The sequence below is a fragment of the Talpa europaea genome, assembly GCF_964194135.1.
Source record: "Talpa europaea genome assembly, chromosome: 7".
In the NCBI taxonomy this organism is placed as follows: Eukaryota; Metazoa; Chordata; class Mammalia; order Eulipotyphla; family Talpidae; genus Talpa; species Talpa europaea.
Genome location: NC_140074.1, coordinates 25387237 through 25405100, shown reverse-complemented (window position 1 = coordinate 25405100; position 17864 = coordinate 25387237). Strand labels below are relative to the sequence as shown.

The 17864-nt window shown below is 39.0% G+C and overlaps 1 protein-coding gene across 1 annotated transcript in view; it reads right to left on the bottom strand.

Annotated features, from left to right (window-relative positions):
* The window catches only part of LOC311173668 (FRAS1-related extracellular matrix protein 1-like), a gene marked incomplete at both ends in the record, with an annotated part of 65922 nt that extends 65324 nt beyond the window's left edge, over positions 1 to 598 (bottom strand). The window contains one exon of the mRNA XM_084237769.1: positions 365 to 598. Within this exon, the coding sequence (XP_084093895.1) occupies positions 365 to 598 (234 nt within the window). The remainder of the gene's footprint in view (positions 1 to 364) is intronic.
* Between the last annotated feature and the right edge of the window lie 17266 nt (positions 599 to 17864).

Below are 17864 nucleotides of genomic sequence, written 5' to 3'. Positions count from 1 at the left end.
ATTCGTTAGAATCTGCCTTCCTCCACAGGTGTTAGTGCAAACAGGAGTAAATTCCACTGGTTTCAAGTTGTAATTCACATTCAAAAACAATTTTTATCAATATTAGATCATTACATTGTATACTTGAAACTAGTGTCAATTATACCTCAATTTTAAAAATGGTTTTAAACAGGTGCTACCTTGCATAGTAAAACAGCACAATTTAAGCCTGCTAAGTGTTACTCCAATATAACTATGAACATCTTGCATTACTCACCTTTGGCAGTTTCAAGGGAGGCCTCTGACATCTCTCTCTGTCCCTTTACACTCTTCCACAGTCACATTTCTACACATGGTTAAATAGTCAGTTTTAGCTAGAACATACCTGTGGCGTAAGTGTGCCAACCCTCTGCGTTATTGGCTCATTCATCACCACTTCCACCTTGCAAGCATCTTTCTCTTTGGGAATGGCAAACTTCAGGTCATCTCCGGACAGGAAAGCAGAACTGCCCTTCATCACATTGATCCCACGGTTAATGCTGATGAAGGTGGGGCTGGCCCAGCCCAAGAGAAGCAGCATCAGCGGGACAGATGGTCCACCCCAATGCAGAGAGGGCATGCTGGCGAGGGCCGGCCACTCGTATCAGTCCAGTGATGAAATCCGTACAATGAAGGAGGATTTCTGTGCTTCCTCTGGGGATGCCACCTCACAGTCTAAAGGGCAGGAGAAGGGGTCCCAACAATATGCCCCAAGATCTTAACATGCCCCTTTCAGTTCAAACTCAGACAAGGAGGCCTTTCAGGCAATCTGAGGACTTTAATAAAACTCGCTGATCACTTCTGACAACGCCGGCGAGATTAACAAGAAGCCCGTGGCTGTCTAATCCTGCAAACAGGAGAAGGGTTGAAGGGGGAGGGAGAGAGACCAATAGGTTTGTGTGGCTATTCGATAGATCCCGTCCCACAAAGGAATCTTTCAACCAGCCTATAATTTCAGCTAAATTAAAAACAAATAAAGTAAGTTGACCTCTAGGCCCACCAGAAAGGCAATGCAGCATTTCATTGTCCTGCTTGTAACTCCTGCTTCCGGATGGGCAGTCTCCAGTGCCAAGGTCAGTCGTGTGGTCTGACAGGACCCAGCCAACCTCCCTGCTCAAGTGCAGTGCTTGGGGCTCAGAGTTCAGAGAGCTGCTTCTGTTTCCTCATTTCTTAAATGGGGACTGTAACCTAGCATGTGTCAGGGAGCTGACAAAATTATTTGCATACTATTCAACACCAGGATTATTTCTCAGTCGATGCCACCAAAGTAAGAAATAGACTTAATTAATATTTTTGTCACTTGGGCACACATATGGCTTTGCTGGACAATCAAGACACCAGAGAACTATTAAGTATAAATGGAGAAACTATTTTTTCTAAGAAAACAGTCAAGTCTTTATTCATGTGTTAAAAGGACAAGGAATTGACTAACATACCTTCGATGTACACAGCTAATGGCCAGGTGTATGCACCATTATTTACAATAATAATTACTTTATACTTATTAAATTTGCACAAGTAGAGTTTTGTCCACTTAGAATTTCGTAATGATTTCTCTGTGTCCTGTAAAGATGGAAATAATTGTATCCAAAGTAAAATGTATTGAAATATATCCTTAAATTCAAGGTATGATTAGGTGAGCTAATGGTGGTTTATTATGCCAGTAGAAAGACCTTACATTTTAATGATAATAATGTTTTCTGTAACTAAACAATGGATAATGAAACAATGTTTTTAGCACGGTGAGGCAAACATGGCCCTGTCATCCACATCTAATACATTAGAAGACTCGTTCTTTTGAGTATTTCAATGGGGGAGGGAGTACATGAGATGAGTCACGAGAGGTTATATGCTTTACAGAGCAGCCTGGTTTTTATGGTGTTAGTCCCAAAATAAAGCTGTTCACACACTCCCACTGACCATGTTGCGCACGCTCAGACTGAATTAGGTTTGGTTGTTTGGGCAAGAATCCAAACTGGATTGCTGAACTTTCGCAACAAAATAAAATCTTGTTTTGGTTCACATTTGGCATCTAAAACCATTAAAAAAAAAAAAAAAAGCAGCACATATATGGCCTTTATGATGCTGCTTTTTGTGAAGCACAATGAAGCATATACCCTCTCGTGACTCATCTCATGTACTCCCTCCCTATTGAAATGACTCAAAAGAACAAGTCTTCTAATATATTAGATGTGGATGACAGGGCCATGTTTGCCACACCCTGCTAAAAACATTGTTTCAGTATCCATTGTTTAGTTACAGAAAACATTATTATCATTAAAATGTAATGTCTTTCTACTGGCAAAATAAACCACCATTAGCTTTTTTTTTTTTTTTTTTTTTTTGTTTATTTATTTATTTATTTATTTTCTCATTTCATTTTTTTTTTTTTTATAAATCTTATTGTTATATTCCCCATACAATTGCAGCCCCCCATTCTGACCCCAATCCCTCCCCTCCCGCCCCCGCCCCCCTAAAAGTGTCTCTGGTTCATAGTTTTTTGTTGATTTTGATTTTCACTTTCTTATAGTTATTCATTTTCCTGGTCCCTTATTTAAGTTTTCTAGATTCCTGCTATGAGTGAGACCATCCGGTATTTTTCTTTTTCTTTTTGGCTTATTTCGCTGAGCATGATCCCTTCCAGCGCCATCCATGTTGCAGCAAATTGCATGTGTTTATCTTTTTTGAATGCTGAGTAATATTCCATGGTATATATGTACCACATCTTCTTGATCCAGTCATCTATTTTTGGGCATTTGGGTTGTTTCCAAAGCTTAGCTATTGTAAACAGTGCTGCTATAAACATAGGGGTGCAGGTGCTCTTTGGAATTGATGTTTCTGTGTCCTTTGGGTAAATACCTAGGAGTGGAATTGCTGGGTCATATGGAAGCTCTATGTTTAGTAGGTCCAGAAATCTCCACACAGCTTTCCACAGTGGTTGGACCAGTTTGCACTCCCACCAACAGTGCAGAAGAGTTCCTTTTTCTCCACACCCTCGCCAACATTTGTTGTTGCTAGTTTTTTTAATATGTGCCATTCTCACTGGTGTAAGATGGTATCTCATGGTAGTTTTGATTTGCATTTCCCTGATGACAAGTGATGTTGAACATTTTTTCATATGCCTGTTGGCCATTTGCATTTCCTCTTCAGAGAAGTTTCTTTTAAGCTCTTCTGCCCATTTTTTGACTGGATTATTTTCTTTGTTGTTGTTGAGACTCATCAGCTCTTTGCAGATTTTTGTGATCAGTCCTTTATCATTAGTGTTGGGTGCAAAAATGTTCTCCCAGTTGGTGGGGTTTCTCTTTGTTTTTGTTATTGTCTCTTTTGCTGTGCAAAAGCTCTTTAATTTGATATAGTCCCAGCTGTTTATCTTTGCCTTCACTATCACTGTTTTGGGTGATGTGTCTGTAAAGATGTCTTTGATGTGCAAATCACGTAGTGTTTTGCCTATATTTCCTTCTATATATTTTATGGTTTCAGGTCTTATGTCTAGTTCTTTAATCCATTTTGAGTTGATTTTTGTGTATGGTGTGAGGTGGTGGTCAAGCTTCATTCTTTTGCATGTAGCGACCCAGTTTTCCCAGCACCATTTATTGAACAAACTTTCTTTGCTCCAATGCATAGTCTTTGCTCCTTTGTCAAAGATTAGTTGACCATAAACCTGTGGGTTTATTTCTGGATTTTCTATTCGATTCCATTGGTCTGTATGTCTGTTCTTGTTCCAATACCATGCGGTTTTGATGATTATGGCTTTGTAGTATAGTTTGAAGTCTGGGAGTCTGATGCCTCCATTCCCTTCTTTTTTTTTCAGGAGAGCTTTGGCTATTCGGGGTTTTTTGTGATTCCATATGAATTTCATCAATAATTGTTCTATTTCTTTGAAGAATGACATTGAAATTTTGATTGGAATAGCATTGAATCTGTATATTGCTTTTGGAAGGATGGCCATTTTAAGAGTGGAGGGACATAGTCAACAGACTCCAAGAAAACAGATGCCAACCAAGAATACTCTATCCCGCAAAGCTCTCCTTCCTCTTTGAAGAAAGAATATGGACCTTCCCAGACAAACAGAAACTCCGGAATTTCATTGCAACTAAACCCCCACTCCAAAAAATACTACAAGGAGTCCTAAAGCCAGAACCTCAGAGCGACGAATAACAATGAAAGAAGGCCAAAAAAAAAAAAAAAAGTTATTAAAAGAATAAATAAATAAAATCAAAGGAAAGACAAACACAATGGCAAATACAGATGTTAACATATCAATATTAACTCTAAATGTAAATGGACTAAACTCTTCAATAAAAAGACACAGAGTTGCAGCCTGGATTAAGAAACAAAACCCAACCTTTTGCTGTCTCCAGGAAACACATTTAGCTACAAAAGATAAAAATAGGCTCAAAGTTAAAGGATGGAAAACAATCCTACAAGCAAATGGACCAAAAAAGAAAGCAGGAACAGCTATACTTATATCAGATAAAACAGATTTCAAACTCAAAAAGATAAAAAGAGACCCCAATGGTCACTACATTATGATCAAGGGGACAATACTTCAAGAAGAAATAACCATTAGCTTTTGTGAAGGCAAAAGCGTAGTGAAGGCAAAGATGAACAGCTGGGACTACATCAGATTAAAGAGCTTCTGCACAGCAAAAGAGACAACAACCAAAACAAAGAGAAATCCCACCGACTGGGAGAAAATTTTTGCATGCACTAATGATAAAGGGCTGATCACAAAAATCTACAAAGAGCTGATGAGACTCAACAAAATAAAACAATCCAGTCCAAAAATGGGCCCAAGAGCTAAAAAGAAACTTCTCCAAAGAGGAAATGCAAATGGCCAACAGGCATATGAAAAAAGGTTCAACATCACTTGTAATCAGGGAAATGCAAATCAAAACTACAATGAGAAACCGTCTTACACCAGTGAGAATGGCACATATTAAAAAAAAACTAGCTACAACAAATGTTGGCGAGGTTGCAGAGAAAAAGGAACTCTCCTGCACTGCTGGTGGGAGTACAAACTGGTTCAACCACTATGGAGAGCTGTGAGGAGATTTCTTGACCTACTAAACATAGAGCTTCCATATGATCCATCAATTCCACTCCTAGGTATTTACCCAAAGGACACAGAAACATTAATTCCAAAGGGCACCTGCATCCCTATGTTTATAGCAGCACTATTTACAATAGCTAAGCTATGGAAACAACCCAAATGCCCAAAAATAGATGACTGGATCAAGAAGATGTGGTACATATACACCATGGAATATTACTCAGCAGTCAAAAAAGATAAACACATGCAGTTTGCAGCAACATGGATGGAGCTGGAAAGGATCATGCTCAGCGAAATAAGTCAGAAAGAAAAAGAAAAATACAAGATGGTCTCACTCATAGCAGGAATTTAGAAAACCTAAATAAGGGACCAGGAAAAAGACTAATTAAAACAAAGTAAAAATCAAAATCAACAAGCAACTATAAACCAGAGATACACTATGGGGGTGGGGCGGGGGAGCGGCAGGAGAGGAAGGATTAGGGTCAAAATAAGGGGGGGGTGCAATTGTATGGGGAATATAACCAAAATGAAAATGCATACATTGTGCAAAAATGAAAAATGATTGTAAGGATTATATAAAATAAAATATAAAAAATACAAAATTAAAAAATTAAAAAATAAATAAAATTCTAAGAAAAAAATCTAAAAAAAAAAGCAGCACATTCAGAGGGAAGAGACACATAAGTAGGTGTTTTCCCAAGCTAAGATATAAGGAAAAAAATTTTCTTTTTGAGATTTAAAAGAATTAAATCAACACATAAAGACTGGAAGGATTCTACCCTTCGGGCATTCCTCTCATCTCAGTTTGTCTCCACTGATTCTTCCTAGACATCCGTCTGACATTTTTTATGCTGCTGAGCTTAGGGTCCAGTCTTTGGACATGTTTTTGTCTACCCTCACTCCCGACTGATCTCCTTCCTTCGCTTTAAATACTACTTATAGGGCCTCCCCGGTGGCGCAGCGGTTGAGCGCTGGGTTGCGAAGCTGCCCGCAGCCTCTGCGACGCCGGTTCGATCCCCAGCTGCTCCCCGGCCACTGGAGGAGGGTCCCACATGGCGCGTAGATCTCTCCTGCCGCCCGCTGCTCCCCTCAGCAGTGTACTTCGGTCCTTCTGCCTTATCTGCTCCCCGCTCTGGCTCTGGTGAATTCTCTGACCCTCCCGTGCTTCTGACTGTGCCCAGTGCTTGTAAAAATAAATAAATAAATAAACAAACAAATAAATAAATCTTTAAAAATAAATAAATAAATAAATAAATACTACTTATATACTAATGTGTCCCAAATTTATATCTCTAACTTCCTCCTCCCCACCCTCCAACTCTGCATTTGTGTATTCAGATGTCTAGTTTACATCTCCATATAGGTGTGTGACGGGCACTCATACTTTATGTGCACAAATCAATCTCTTCATCTTTCTCCCTTCCCTAGCTTAGGTAATGACAACTCCAACTCTCTAGTTGCTCTATTCTTAGTGTCATACTTTTCATCTAAACAACAATCAAGAATGCTCTGTTTGTGGGGGCCTCCCTGGTGGTGCAAAGGGTTAAGACGCAACCTATGAAGGTATTTACAGCCACTGCAGCACGAGTTCCATCCCCGGGCAGGGAGTTACCCTCATGGCACAGCAGACCTCTCCTGACTCACCTGCTGCTCCTGCTCCCCTCAGCAGCATATTTCAGTCACTCCACCTGTTCTTCTCCCCATTCTGTCTCTGGTGAATCCTCTTACCCACACACCTCTAGCCTGTACCCCAGTTCTTGTATGCATAAATGAATAAATCTATAAAAAAATTTTCTGTTTGTTCATTGTAGTGAAAAGAACTTAGAGTAACCTCCCTTAATTATAGACTCATACCATCCAGAAGTTCTCTCCCCCTAGAACGTATAACACCTCTAGCCAACAGTATAAGGCAAAGCTGATGGGGTTCATTCCTGTGATGACATCATGTTGTAATCAAGAGTCTCTCAGTAGATAGGAGCAGAGGATGTCTCCTGAACTTAGAGGAGTGTCCATGCGTTCTACTGTCACTAGGAAAGGAATTCTGCAACAACTTGAATGAGCTTAGGAGATGATTCTTGCTAAGACAAACCTCCAGATGAAAATGGAGCCCATTATGAGTTTATCATTTTGATCACTGAGCCCTTATGTAATTATATCCCATGGATTGAGGTGGAAGAGATTACACGAAACAATATAAATTAGAATAAGAAAGATAAATACAGGCTGGTTTCACTTATATATGGAGTATAAAGAAAAACAAACACAATATCATACAAAGACAAACCTTGGAATATGATCATAGGGCCAAGGCATTGGTGTAGGGATGAGGGAGTAGGGTTAGGCAAGAGAAAGGGAGAGGGAAAGGGATGAAAATAGGAAATGGGGGAGAGCATATTGGATTAAAGCTACCAGACAGAGATGTGGTAGGTGGGAACAGAGGGTGTGATGGAGGATTACTGGGTTTTTGGTGGTGGTTGTGGTGAAAAAATATGCAATTATAGCGGTGTAAACCTCTACCCCTAAGACATATACTGTCATGTAAATCAACAATGTCAATAAATATAAGTTTAAAAAAAACAACAAAAAGAAAATGAAAGCAAATCAAGACTTTGACTGCAGCCTGATGACAACATGAAGCAGAGAATGCAAGTCTGCCATGACCAGAATCCTGACCAGTGAAAACTGTGAGATAAGTTTGTTTTTTAAGACACCAAGTTTGTAGTAATTTGTTTACACAGCAATATAAATTGAATGCACTCTTCCTTCCAAACACTCCCAGAAACCAACTACTTCTTGCTATTCCCTTTGTTATCACCCTGGTTAAAGCCAATACCAACTGCCAGATGATTCTGATAGCATCTTATGACCTCCCTGTTTCTCCTCTTGTCTCCCTGATGGGCATATCTCAGCATGGAGGCTGAGGTTCCTATCAAATATTACTTATATCCTGCCACTTCTCTGCCCAAACTTTAGATGATTTCTCATCTTAGAGTAAAAGCTGAGGTCCTCACAGTGAGCCGTAAGGAACCAAGGATTGTGTTTCCTTCTTAACTTCCATCTCTTCTTTGCTTCCCCTTTTCTCTCTCTGCTCCAGCCAACCTAGTATCTTCACTTTTTCTAAATAAATCAAGATCAATCTTCCCTCTTGTTGCTTCCTCTAACACCAATATTCTTCCCCCAGAACCCTTCTTTCTACCTCACCAATTTAAGCTTTCCCTCAAAGATCACATTTGCTGTGAGATCACATCTAACTACCCCTTATTTATGCTGTTTATTGTCATCTCCCTTGTAAAGGTGAGAATTTGTACCGTTTTTATACATGATTTATCTTTATGCTTTCCTCCATCCCACTGTCCACTTGAGGATGCTCCTTGTACATGACAAATGGGGTCACACTGTAGGCCAGTAGAGCTGTGAATTAGAGGGAGTCAGGGCTTCTTTGGGTCATTAGCAAAGCTGAATTCCCACACCAGTACATTCTTCCAAAATTTACATGGAAGACACTATTAATTTCTTTCCTGTTCAACCCTATGCTATTGTGGGTTCAAATTGTTACTCATGGCCAAATTTTGACTATACCTTTAATAATGATCTTATTCTTGAAGTTTTTCTATTAATTTAGCTTAGTAACAAATCAGCTAATAGTGTATCTTCTTACCTAACAGAATATGGGACAATAGCTCATGCTCTATTGTGCCTATAATAAAGAGATAAGGTCAAAGACCAAGATTCCTTTTTTTTTTTGAAGCATTTTATTATTATTATTTTTTAAAGATTTATTTATTTATTTATACAAGCACTGGGTACAGTCAGAAGCGCAGGAGAGTGAGAGAATTCACCAGAGCCAGAGTGGAGAGCAGAACAGGCAGAGTGACAAAGTACACTGCTAAGGGGAGCAGCAGGCGGCAGGAGAGGTCTGCGTGCCAAGTGGGACCCTCGCCCAGGGGCCAGGGATCGAACCAGCACTGCAGAGGCTGCGGGCAGCTTCGCAGCCCAGCACTCAACCACTGCGCCACCAGGGGAGGACCCCAAGACCAAGATTCTAATGTTCATCTACCAGGAAGAAACAGAGAAAGCCTATTTCTGTGGCTCCCCGGCTACAATGGTGTTCCAAGAGTACATTTGAATTCTGAAAACCTGGATTCATTTTTTTAAAGAATTATTTATTATGCATACAAGAACAGGCCAGAGTCGTGGCAGGGGGGTAGAGTGGGGGGGTTGAGAGGATTCACCAGAGACAGAGTGGAAACAGAACAGGCAGATTGACTGAAATACACTGCTGAGGGGAGCAGCAGGTGAGTCAGGAAAGGTCTGCTGTGCCATGTGGGTAGCTCCCTTGGCCAGGTGGGGATTGAACTCGTGCTGCAGTGGCTGAGGACAGCTTCTTAAGTTGCATCTTAACCCCTTGCACCACCAGGGAGGCCCTGAAAATCTGGATTCTAAAATCTCCCAAATTTCCATAAGAAACCAAATAAAATAATTTACATGAAAATATTTTCCTAGTTGTGAATATTTTCCTAGTTGTGAAGCCAAGTATGAATGTAACACTAATGTTATAAAACATATCAAAGAAAAAAAGAATTTGTCTCAGGAAAAATAGAATGGCAGGAATTGGGCCTTGGTGAAGCCAGGAGAATTAGTTTCAGTAAAAGGCAAATAGAATGTGTTTTATTTACATTCTAATATTCTCTTTGCATTCCTCATTGTCAAAGGCAATATATAGTAGCAAAAAATGAATTCTAATATTTGATACACAATTTGAAGCAACAAAATTGGGAAGAAGAGTATAAGAGTAACAATTTCCAAATTCAGAATCAAATAAAACTTACCCTTCCATGAACTAAGACTTGATGAAGGCTACAAAATTAGATGCAATAAAGATCAAAATGCTTTACTTGGATTTTACTTGCAATGTTATTTACATGCTAATGCTGCTCTTTCATTTATCTCTAGGTGTTGAGAAATATCAAGTAGTGAATATTCCATGTAAAGTATTCTAATGTTTCACTTGAAGAAGGTGGCAGAGAAGGGGAAATGTGTTGGATGAACAGACTGAATAAAAAAGGTCAAAACAAACCAGAAAAAAAACAGGGCCTCCCAGATGGTGCAAGGGGTTAAGAAACAACCTATGAAGCTATCCACAGCTGCGGCAGCACGATTTCAATCCCCAGCCAAGGAGCTACCCACATGGTGCAGCAGACCTCTCCTGTCTCACCTGCTGCTCCCCTCACCAGTGTGTTTCAGTCAGTCTGCCTGTTCTGTTCCCCACTCTGGCCTGTACCCCAGTTCTTATATGCAAAAATAAATAAATCTTACAAAAAAAAAAAAAACAGTACAATCGCAAAAGAAGTCAAAGTCCTGAATCAAACAAGATTTCATAGATGATAATGGGGCTTTTATCTACCCCCCAAATAAAATAATAGTAATTGTCTTTTCTCTGATACAAAAATTATGATTGCCATAAGCAGCCACCATTTCCTTGGCCACACTCAGTGGGAAAGTTAGCACATTCTGACAAGTCCATTTTCTTGAGCCCAGCACAGGATTAAGTCAGAGCCTCAGAGTCCATTTGCCCACAGCTTGCTCTGGTTGCTGATGTGGGCATTGTGAGGGTCAGCAGAATCCGTGGGAGTGGGAGTGGGAGTAGAATGGGCACTTGGCTTGATTTCTCAAGAGACCTATAGCTGATTTTTGCCATATCAGACTTAATTTGATTTTGCAATAGAAACAAATCCTGTCTCTGCTTGCTTGCGGGTTCAGCTGTTTCTCAGCATTTCAAAATCCTCATGACATGACTACAAATCAGTTCTGCCCTTACAGACTATTTCCCCACCACTGCTTTTTTCCTTCATGAGGGAATTATGCATTCTAAGTATATCTGTACAACTCAATAAAAGTGTGTCAAAAGATGTTCTGAAAAGTGGAAAACTACAGTCTTGAGTTCTTATAAAAATTCAAAAGCTTTCTTAAACAAAACTTTTTCTTTAAAGTTTTGTGAAACAGCAGAAAATGATTTAGAAACATTTCATTTGCTGGAGGGGAAATGTAAACCAGTATTTATTTCATAATTACACATTTGGCTTAACCGTAAGTACATCTAGTCTTCCTGTTGCTATAAACATTCTTGGTACTAATCTAAGATAATCCGTGCACAATAAAAAAAAAAAAAAAAAAAGTGGAGCCCGGCTCAATGCAATGGAAATTCTCAATGGGCAGCAATAATGATGTGCTGTAGTAAGAGTCATATATACTACTGTTCCTCTTTGGGGTTTTTGCAACGGCAGCTACAAAACATCAGGACATACCTTCCCCAGCACAGACATCAAGTTATCAGTACTCTATAACAGTTTTTTGTGTGCTTGCTTTGTTGTTTCCCCAACTCCTATGTGGCCTGATATTCCTCTCATCTGGTGCTCCAGGTAGTTATTACCATTCAACCAAAGATGCCATAAACAAGGGAGCAGTTGGCCTTCCCTGTGCTGACAACTGTTACCCCTGACCCATGGCTTTAAATCTTACAAGTACCCTATAGTCTTTAGGGAAAAAAAAAAAAAAAACTAAAAATAAGTACCATTTTAAGTAAAACAGCCAACTCAGGAGCAACTCATTCCTACCCACCCAAACAGAGATTTTGATATTCTTGTCTAGACTGGTAGGAAAAAACAGTGAAATTTCTCTGTCTTCTACTCCACATCAGAATCTCTTATATGACAGTCAGCATGAACTTAGAGGACATCATGGAATTTTTTTATGAAGGATTTCTGAAATCATCATAACTTACATAATCTCCAAATTCATATAAATCAAATGCAAAAGTTTAAGCATAAACTTGTAGCTGAATACAATTATCCACGGGACAGCTGAATTGAAATCTAAATCACATGTGACAGGAGCTGAGTCACTGTGGAGCAGTGAACTGGAAATCAGAAGAAGTATTGATACATGCACAGGGAATGGCTAAGTCTATACTTAAAGAAAGCGCTTCTCTTCTTGTGTTTTAATTGAGGAAATTAAGACTTCAATAGACTTGAACTTCAGATCCACTGCCTCCTCTGGCCTTACCACCATAAGGGGGATAAGAAAGTGTAATTGCTCTTTGTTGTAACCAATAAGGAGTCCATATTCTAAGACTTTTCTCACAGCATAGCCAGAAGCAGCAGTGCTGTGGGAGAAGCAGGCCTGCATTGTAACCTTTGGATAGAGATGCAAAAGGATAAACCTCTGCACCAAGCGGTGCTCTTTTACAAGAAGGTAAATGGGAGAGCAGTAGCCACAACTGAACCCAACTAGTTATCCCCAAGATGGGAGCAGAATGTCCCCATGAAAAAATGCCACGTGGAGGAAATTTTATGGGGACTACACTACATCATTGTTTAAAAAGGAACAATGATGTAAAATATATATAAATAAATAAACGGAAAAAAAAATAAAGTGCCAGGTGCCAAAGGCAACCTGCTGTATGTGGCTGCCCAGAATCCACTCTTTTTTTTTTTTTTTTTACTATGTAATGAAAGATTTATTTTTTTTTTATAAATTTTATTGTTATATTCCCCATACAATTGCAGCCCCCCATTCTGACCCCAATCCCTCCCCTCCCGCCCCCGCCCCCCTAAAAGTGTCTCTGGTTCATAGTTTTTTGTTGATTTTGATTTTCACTTTCTTATAGTTATTCATTTTCCTGGTCCCTTATTTAAGTTTTCTAACAGAATCCACTCTTAATTCATCCTCCCAAATAAAAGGAGACCCTCCCGGAGGCTCAGGGAGAAGATACTTTTGAACATAGTTTCCCCTTCTCCATTGCTTGTCAGGCAATAAAGTTCTTTGTTAAAGAAATCTGATTTCTGAGTTTTTGGCATTGGAAAGTCACAGCTGTGAGACGGGGTCTTTTTAAGAAACTCATAACCTCTTAGGGAATTTTAATTGTTGGATGGCAGGCCAGCCTGGAAAATCCTTGGTGATCTTGCCCAAGATAGGATTTCCAGAGTGAATTCTCTCAGGGAGAATAGAAATGTGGAAAAGGAGGTTGTGACTTCCAAGATTTTTTTCTTTAACAATTTTTTTTTTTGTATATTCCTTTTCTCCTATTTTGATTGCTGGTACTATTTACTTACAATATACAGACAATGGGGTATTTTCTTTTATGCATGTTTTCATTTATTTCCCAAAACAAATCTAAAAAGTCATTTCTATTATTATTCCAAATTTATAAATAGTGACTTGAAGAAGTGACATAATCAAAGTTCTTTACATATACATTTTATTTAATTCCTACAATGGTTTTAGGAGATTGACAGTGGCTTTACACATTTGGAAAATGAAATGCAAAGATATTAAAATAATTTGTACAAGGTCATCGGTTTGATGAGTTCATCCTTGTAATTATAACCTGGTTTTGCCCAACTTCAGAACCTTTACAGCTCACCACTATATTATACTGCTTTGTATGACAACAAAGTCTTATACACTCTTTGCAATTACTTCGCTACCCCTGGAGTAAAGAGTTTTGTATGGTCCACAAACGGTAATAACTTCCTTTATGGTACCAGACAGCAATTGACTGTTTCACTGGAGGCAATGTTCTCTCAAGGAAGATGTGGTTACTTTAAGAGCATATAATTAAAATTAACTCAGAGTCCCTGTTCACCAGCCTCTCAGAGTTCCATTTGCTCACACTAAAAGCACATCTTTAAAGGCCTCGAGGTAAACAGGCAACTTCAAAATTCCAACCTATTAAATCAATAAAATGTGTTAATTTTTATAATATTCTGCTTCCTCCACTCTGAAATTTCTTCTAATGCATCAAAATCACAGAATACATAACTTAGGAGAAACATTTGAAATCAACTAAGTCCTGGGCCTCCCCGGTGGAGCAGCGGTTGAGCGCTGGGTTGCGAAGCTGCCCGCAGCCTCTGCAGCGCCGGTTCAATCCCCGGCTGCTCCCTGGCCACTGGAGGAGGGTCCCACATGGCGCACCGACCTCTCCTGCTGCCCGCTGCTCCCCTCAGCAGTGTACTTCGGTCCTTCTGCCTGTTCTGCTGCCTGCTCTGACTCTGGTGAATTCTCTCACCCTCCTGCGCTTCTGACTGTACCCAGTGCACGTATAAATAAATAAATGTCTTTAAAAAAAAAAATCAACTAAGTCCATAGCCTTTATTTTATTTATCAATATATTTGCTTTTTCTAAATCCCTTTAACATGTATGAAATATATATTCATTAAAGAATAAAAATACAGAATCATAAAGAAAATGGGAAAATACACTTTCTCAAAGAAAATATCCTTAGCTTTTTAATGTATGTAAATGCATATAGTTTTTTTAAACTTACTTAGAACCATAATTTAAAAAGAGCTGCGTATTATTCGTTTCTATTAACATGGTATTCTGCCATAAGCATTTTCCATCTGATTGAACATTCCCTGTGATCTTCTTCCTCTGAGCACTATATCTATTCCATGGACGTCCTATGATTTCTATAGGCATTGCACTGTTAGGATGCAGTAGTTACTTTGTCAATAGATTGTGATGAATATGCCTTCATTATAAATCAATCTATTTCTGTGTTTTCTTTTGATAGTTTTCTCAAAGCAGGATTATAAGATCAAAGGGTATAAACTGATTTTAAGGTTTTTGAGATGCTTTTTTTTTTAGAAAGATGGTACTAATTGATAATCTTACTAATCTTGCTTACTGCTAACATTCAACACCATCTCTTTCCATCTTGACTCACTTCCAAAGTAAAATGTGGATTCTGTCACTATTTTAATATGCTTTCTTTTGTTTACTTGGGATACTTAACGTTTTTGTTTTTTTTTTTTAATGTGATTATCCATTTGTATTTTCTTTTCTAGAAGCTATTTTGTTTTACAGAAGAAAACAATTCCTTTGGCAGTTAGGTGATTTTATCAAGATTACAAAGCTATCTAGAAACCAAGCCTAGGTCTGAATCTCATTTCTTTTTTTTTTTTTTTTTTTTTTTTAATAGAGGCATGTTTTTATTTATTTATTTATTTGTTTGTTTGTTTTGTTTATACATGCACTGGGCACAGTCAGAAGTGCGGGAGGGTGAGAGAATTCACCAGAGCCAGAGCGGGGAGCAGAGCAGGCAGAAGGACAGAAGTACACCGCTGAGGGGAGCAGCGGGCGGCAGGAGAGGTCTGTATCTCATTTCATCTGACATCCAGACCATTGCATGACCATTACCCCAAGCAGCTTCCTTAAATCACAGATGGTCAGTCCAGAAATAACCCATTCAGTACTTACTCCCTTTCCAGATCTTCAGGAAGTTCCGACAGATTCTCAGAACTAGAAACAGAAGGCCCTTCCTCGGGCTAGGTTGCAAAGATGGACCTTTGACTACCACATAAACTCATTAGAAGGTTGCTTTTCTTAGATTTTTCAACAGTTCAATGTCTGTCCTGAGGAGACAGGCCACATTTTACAAATTGTGCTTCTTAAAATGCACATTTCAGAACTGTTAAAAGTTTTCCACAAAAAGTCTTCCATAATCAAATTTATTTGAAGCACAGCATGCTAAACTATCCTTTCAAAAATTCACTATGTAATTTGAACACTTTAAAAGGCTCCTAAAAGTCCTGAGGAAGGAAACTTTGTCAGCTCAAAGTTTGCAAACTTACAGAAAAGCTTTTCATTTTGTTTCATAAAAAATCCAGGTTCTTTGAGAAATCATTCAAGAGACACTAGGCTAGAGAATTTAAATGATTAAAATAGCCACACAGTAACTACAAAATTTCTGGTCATGGCTTTAATCCACAAATCTCTATTTAATGAATCTACTTCAAAAATTTAAATTCCAGGTTACTCTTTGGAATCCAGGTACCTGGTCCTTCTCTATGGGGACTTTCTACTAAAACAACTTTGAAAGGTAGAGGAAACTTATTGCAGATAGAAAAGATTATGTGCCTTCAACTAAAAGTTCTCTTTTTAATGACTATTAAAGTTCCTCAAACCATCAAAAGCATTTTCTTGAAGATTAGGAATTGACCGTAATTTAAGTTCATTTTGCTTTTAGTCAGAGGATTATACCATACACATTTTCACAACCATTTGCTTTCATTGAAGAACTTTAACAGATAAAAACACATTCACTATGGCTGGCTATACCTTTTCTCACCTGGGACTAACCATAGATATGTTCCCAAACTCACATCTAGGCCTTCCTAACTAGAGTCACTCTGAAAATCAAATTTTTTTTCTTCTTCATGCATGAATGTTGCATCTCTTACTTCATAAGAAAAAAATTGTTCAATAATGAATTTCTGCTTAAATTCACATCAAATCACATTCAAAAATTCATCTTCTGAGAACAATTCCATTTTTAAAGCACATCCTGGTTCTCTATTTGGATATGACATCTGTAGTGTTCTTTTATTGTGTAAGTACTGAGTATGCACTTTGTGACCAGGGCAACACTAAATACTAGGATTACAAAGAGAAAAAAAACAAAAACTTCTTGCCCTTGAAAAGTTTACAGCATAATGCAGAAAGACAGACAAATAAACTTAAAATTCAAAAAAGAATGGTAAAAAAGGGGAAGGTAAATGATGGATTACAGTGTGTGGTACAGGAATAAATAAATGGGGAGACAGTATTTGGCTCAGAGATGGCCTAGGAGAAGCTTCTTTGAAGGGAATAGAACTGTGAAAAACAAATAGGATTTAGAAAGATGAAAGAGGGCATCTTTGATAGAGGGAATTGACCACTCCCTGTGTGGTACAAAGAATCAACAAATAGATTTCATGCCAGAAGCAGGGGTTTTGTATAAAACAGTAAAGAGGTGCTGGATGCATAAAAATTGACTAGAAAATGAGCTCTAAATTTGAGAGATCAAGGTCTTGTGGGAGAGACATTTCTTTTTTTTTTTAATTATTCTTTTTTTTTTTTTAATTTATTTATACAAGCACTGGGCACAGTCAGAAGCGTGGGAGGGCGAGAGAATTCACCAGAGCCAGAGCGGGGAGCAGAGCAGGCAGAAGGACCAAAGTACACTGCTGAGGGGAGCAGTGGGCGGCAGGAGAGGTCTGCGCGCCATGTGGGACCCTCCTCTGGTGGCCGGGGAGCAGCCGGGGATTGAACCAGCGCTGCAGAGGCTGCGGGCAGCTTCGCAACCCAGCGCTCAACCGCTGCGCCACCGGGGAGGCCCAGGGAGAGACATTTCTAATCAAGTATTTTCCAATACAAAATGATCCTGGAATGAACATATGATCAAAATGCTCTGAGTTCATCAAAGTCAGAAATATATACTTAAAGAACTTCCACTATTCAGGATGAGAAAACTTTGTTGTAAAAAGATTGCTCAGACATTCAGAAAACTACTCAGCATTGCTCCTAGAATGTAATATAACTTTATTAGCATGCCATAGCGAGTGACAAAATTCAAACTCACAGATTTCTAGAGCAGAAAAGAGACCAACCATCACAAATATTCTTGTTACAAGAGCTGCTATTGTTTTTATGTCTTCAATATATATCATTTCTGCTTTTATACAATAAAATTTTCATTCTTTAACTTATACTGTTGTACTGTTTTGTACTGTTTTGCATATGTGACCCTTTCTAGGCAGTAAAAAAGCCTTTCTGGGGCCTCCCCTGGTGGGGCAGCGGTTGAGCACTGGGCTGGGAAACTGCCCACAGCCTCTGCAGTGCCCGTTCCATCCCCGGCCCTTGGCAAGGGTCCCGAATGGCACACAGACCTCTCCTGCCACGCCCACTGCTCCCCTCAGCAGTGTACTTCATCAGTCTGCCTGTTCTGCTCCCGGCTCTGGCTCTGGTGAA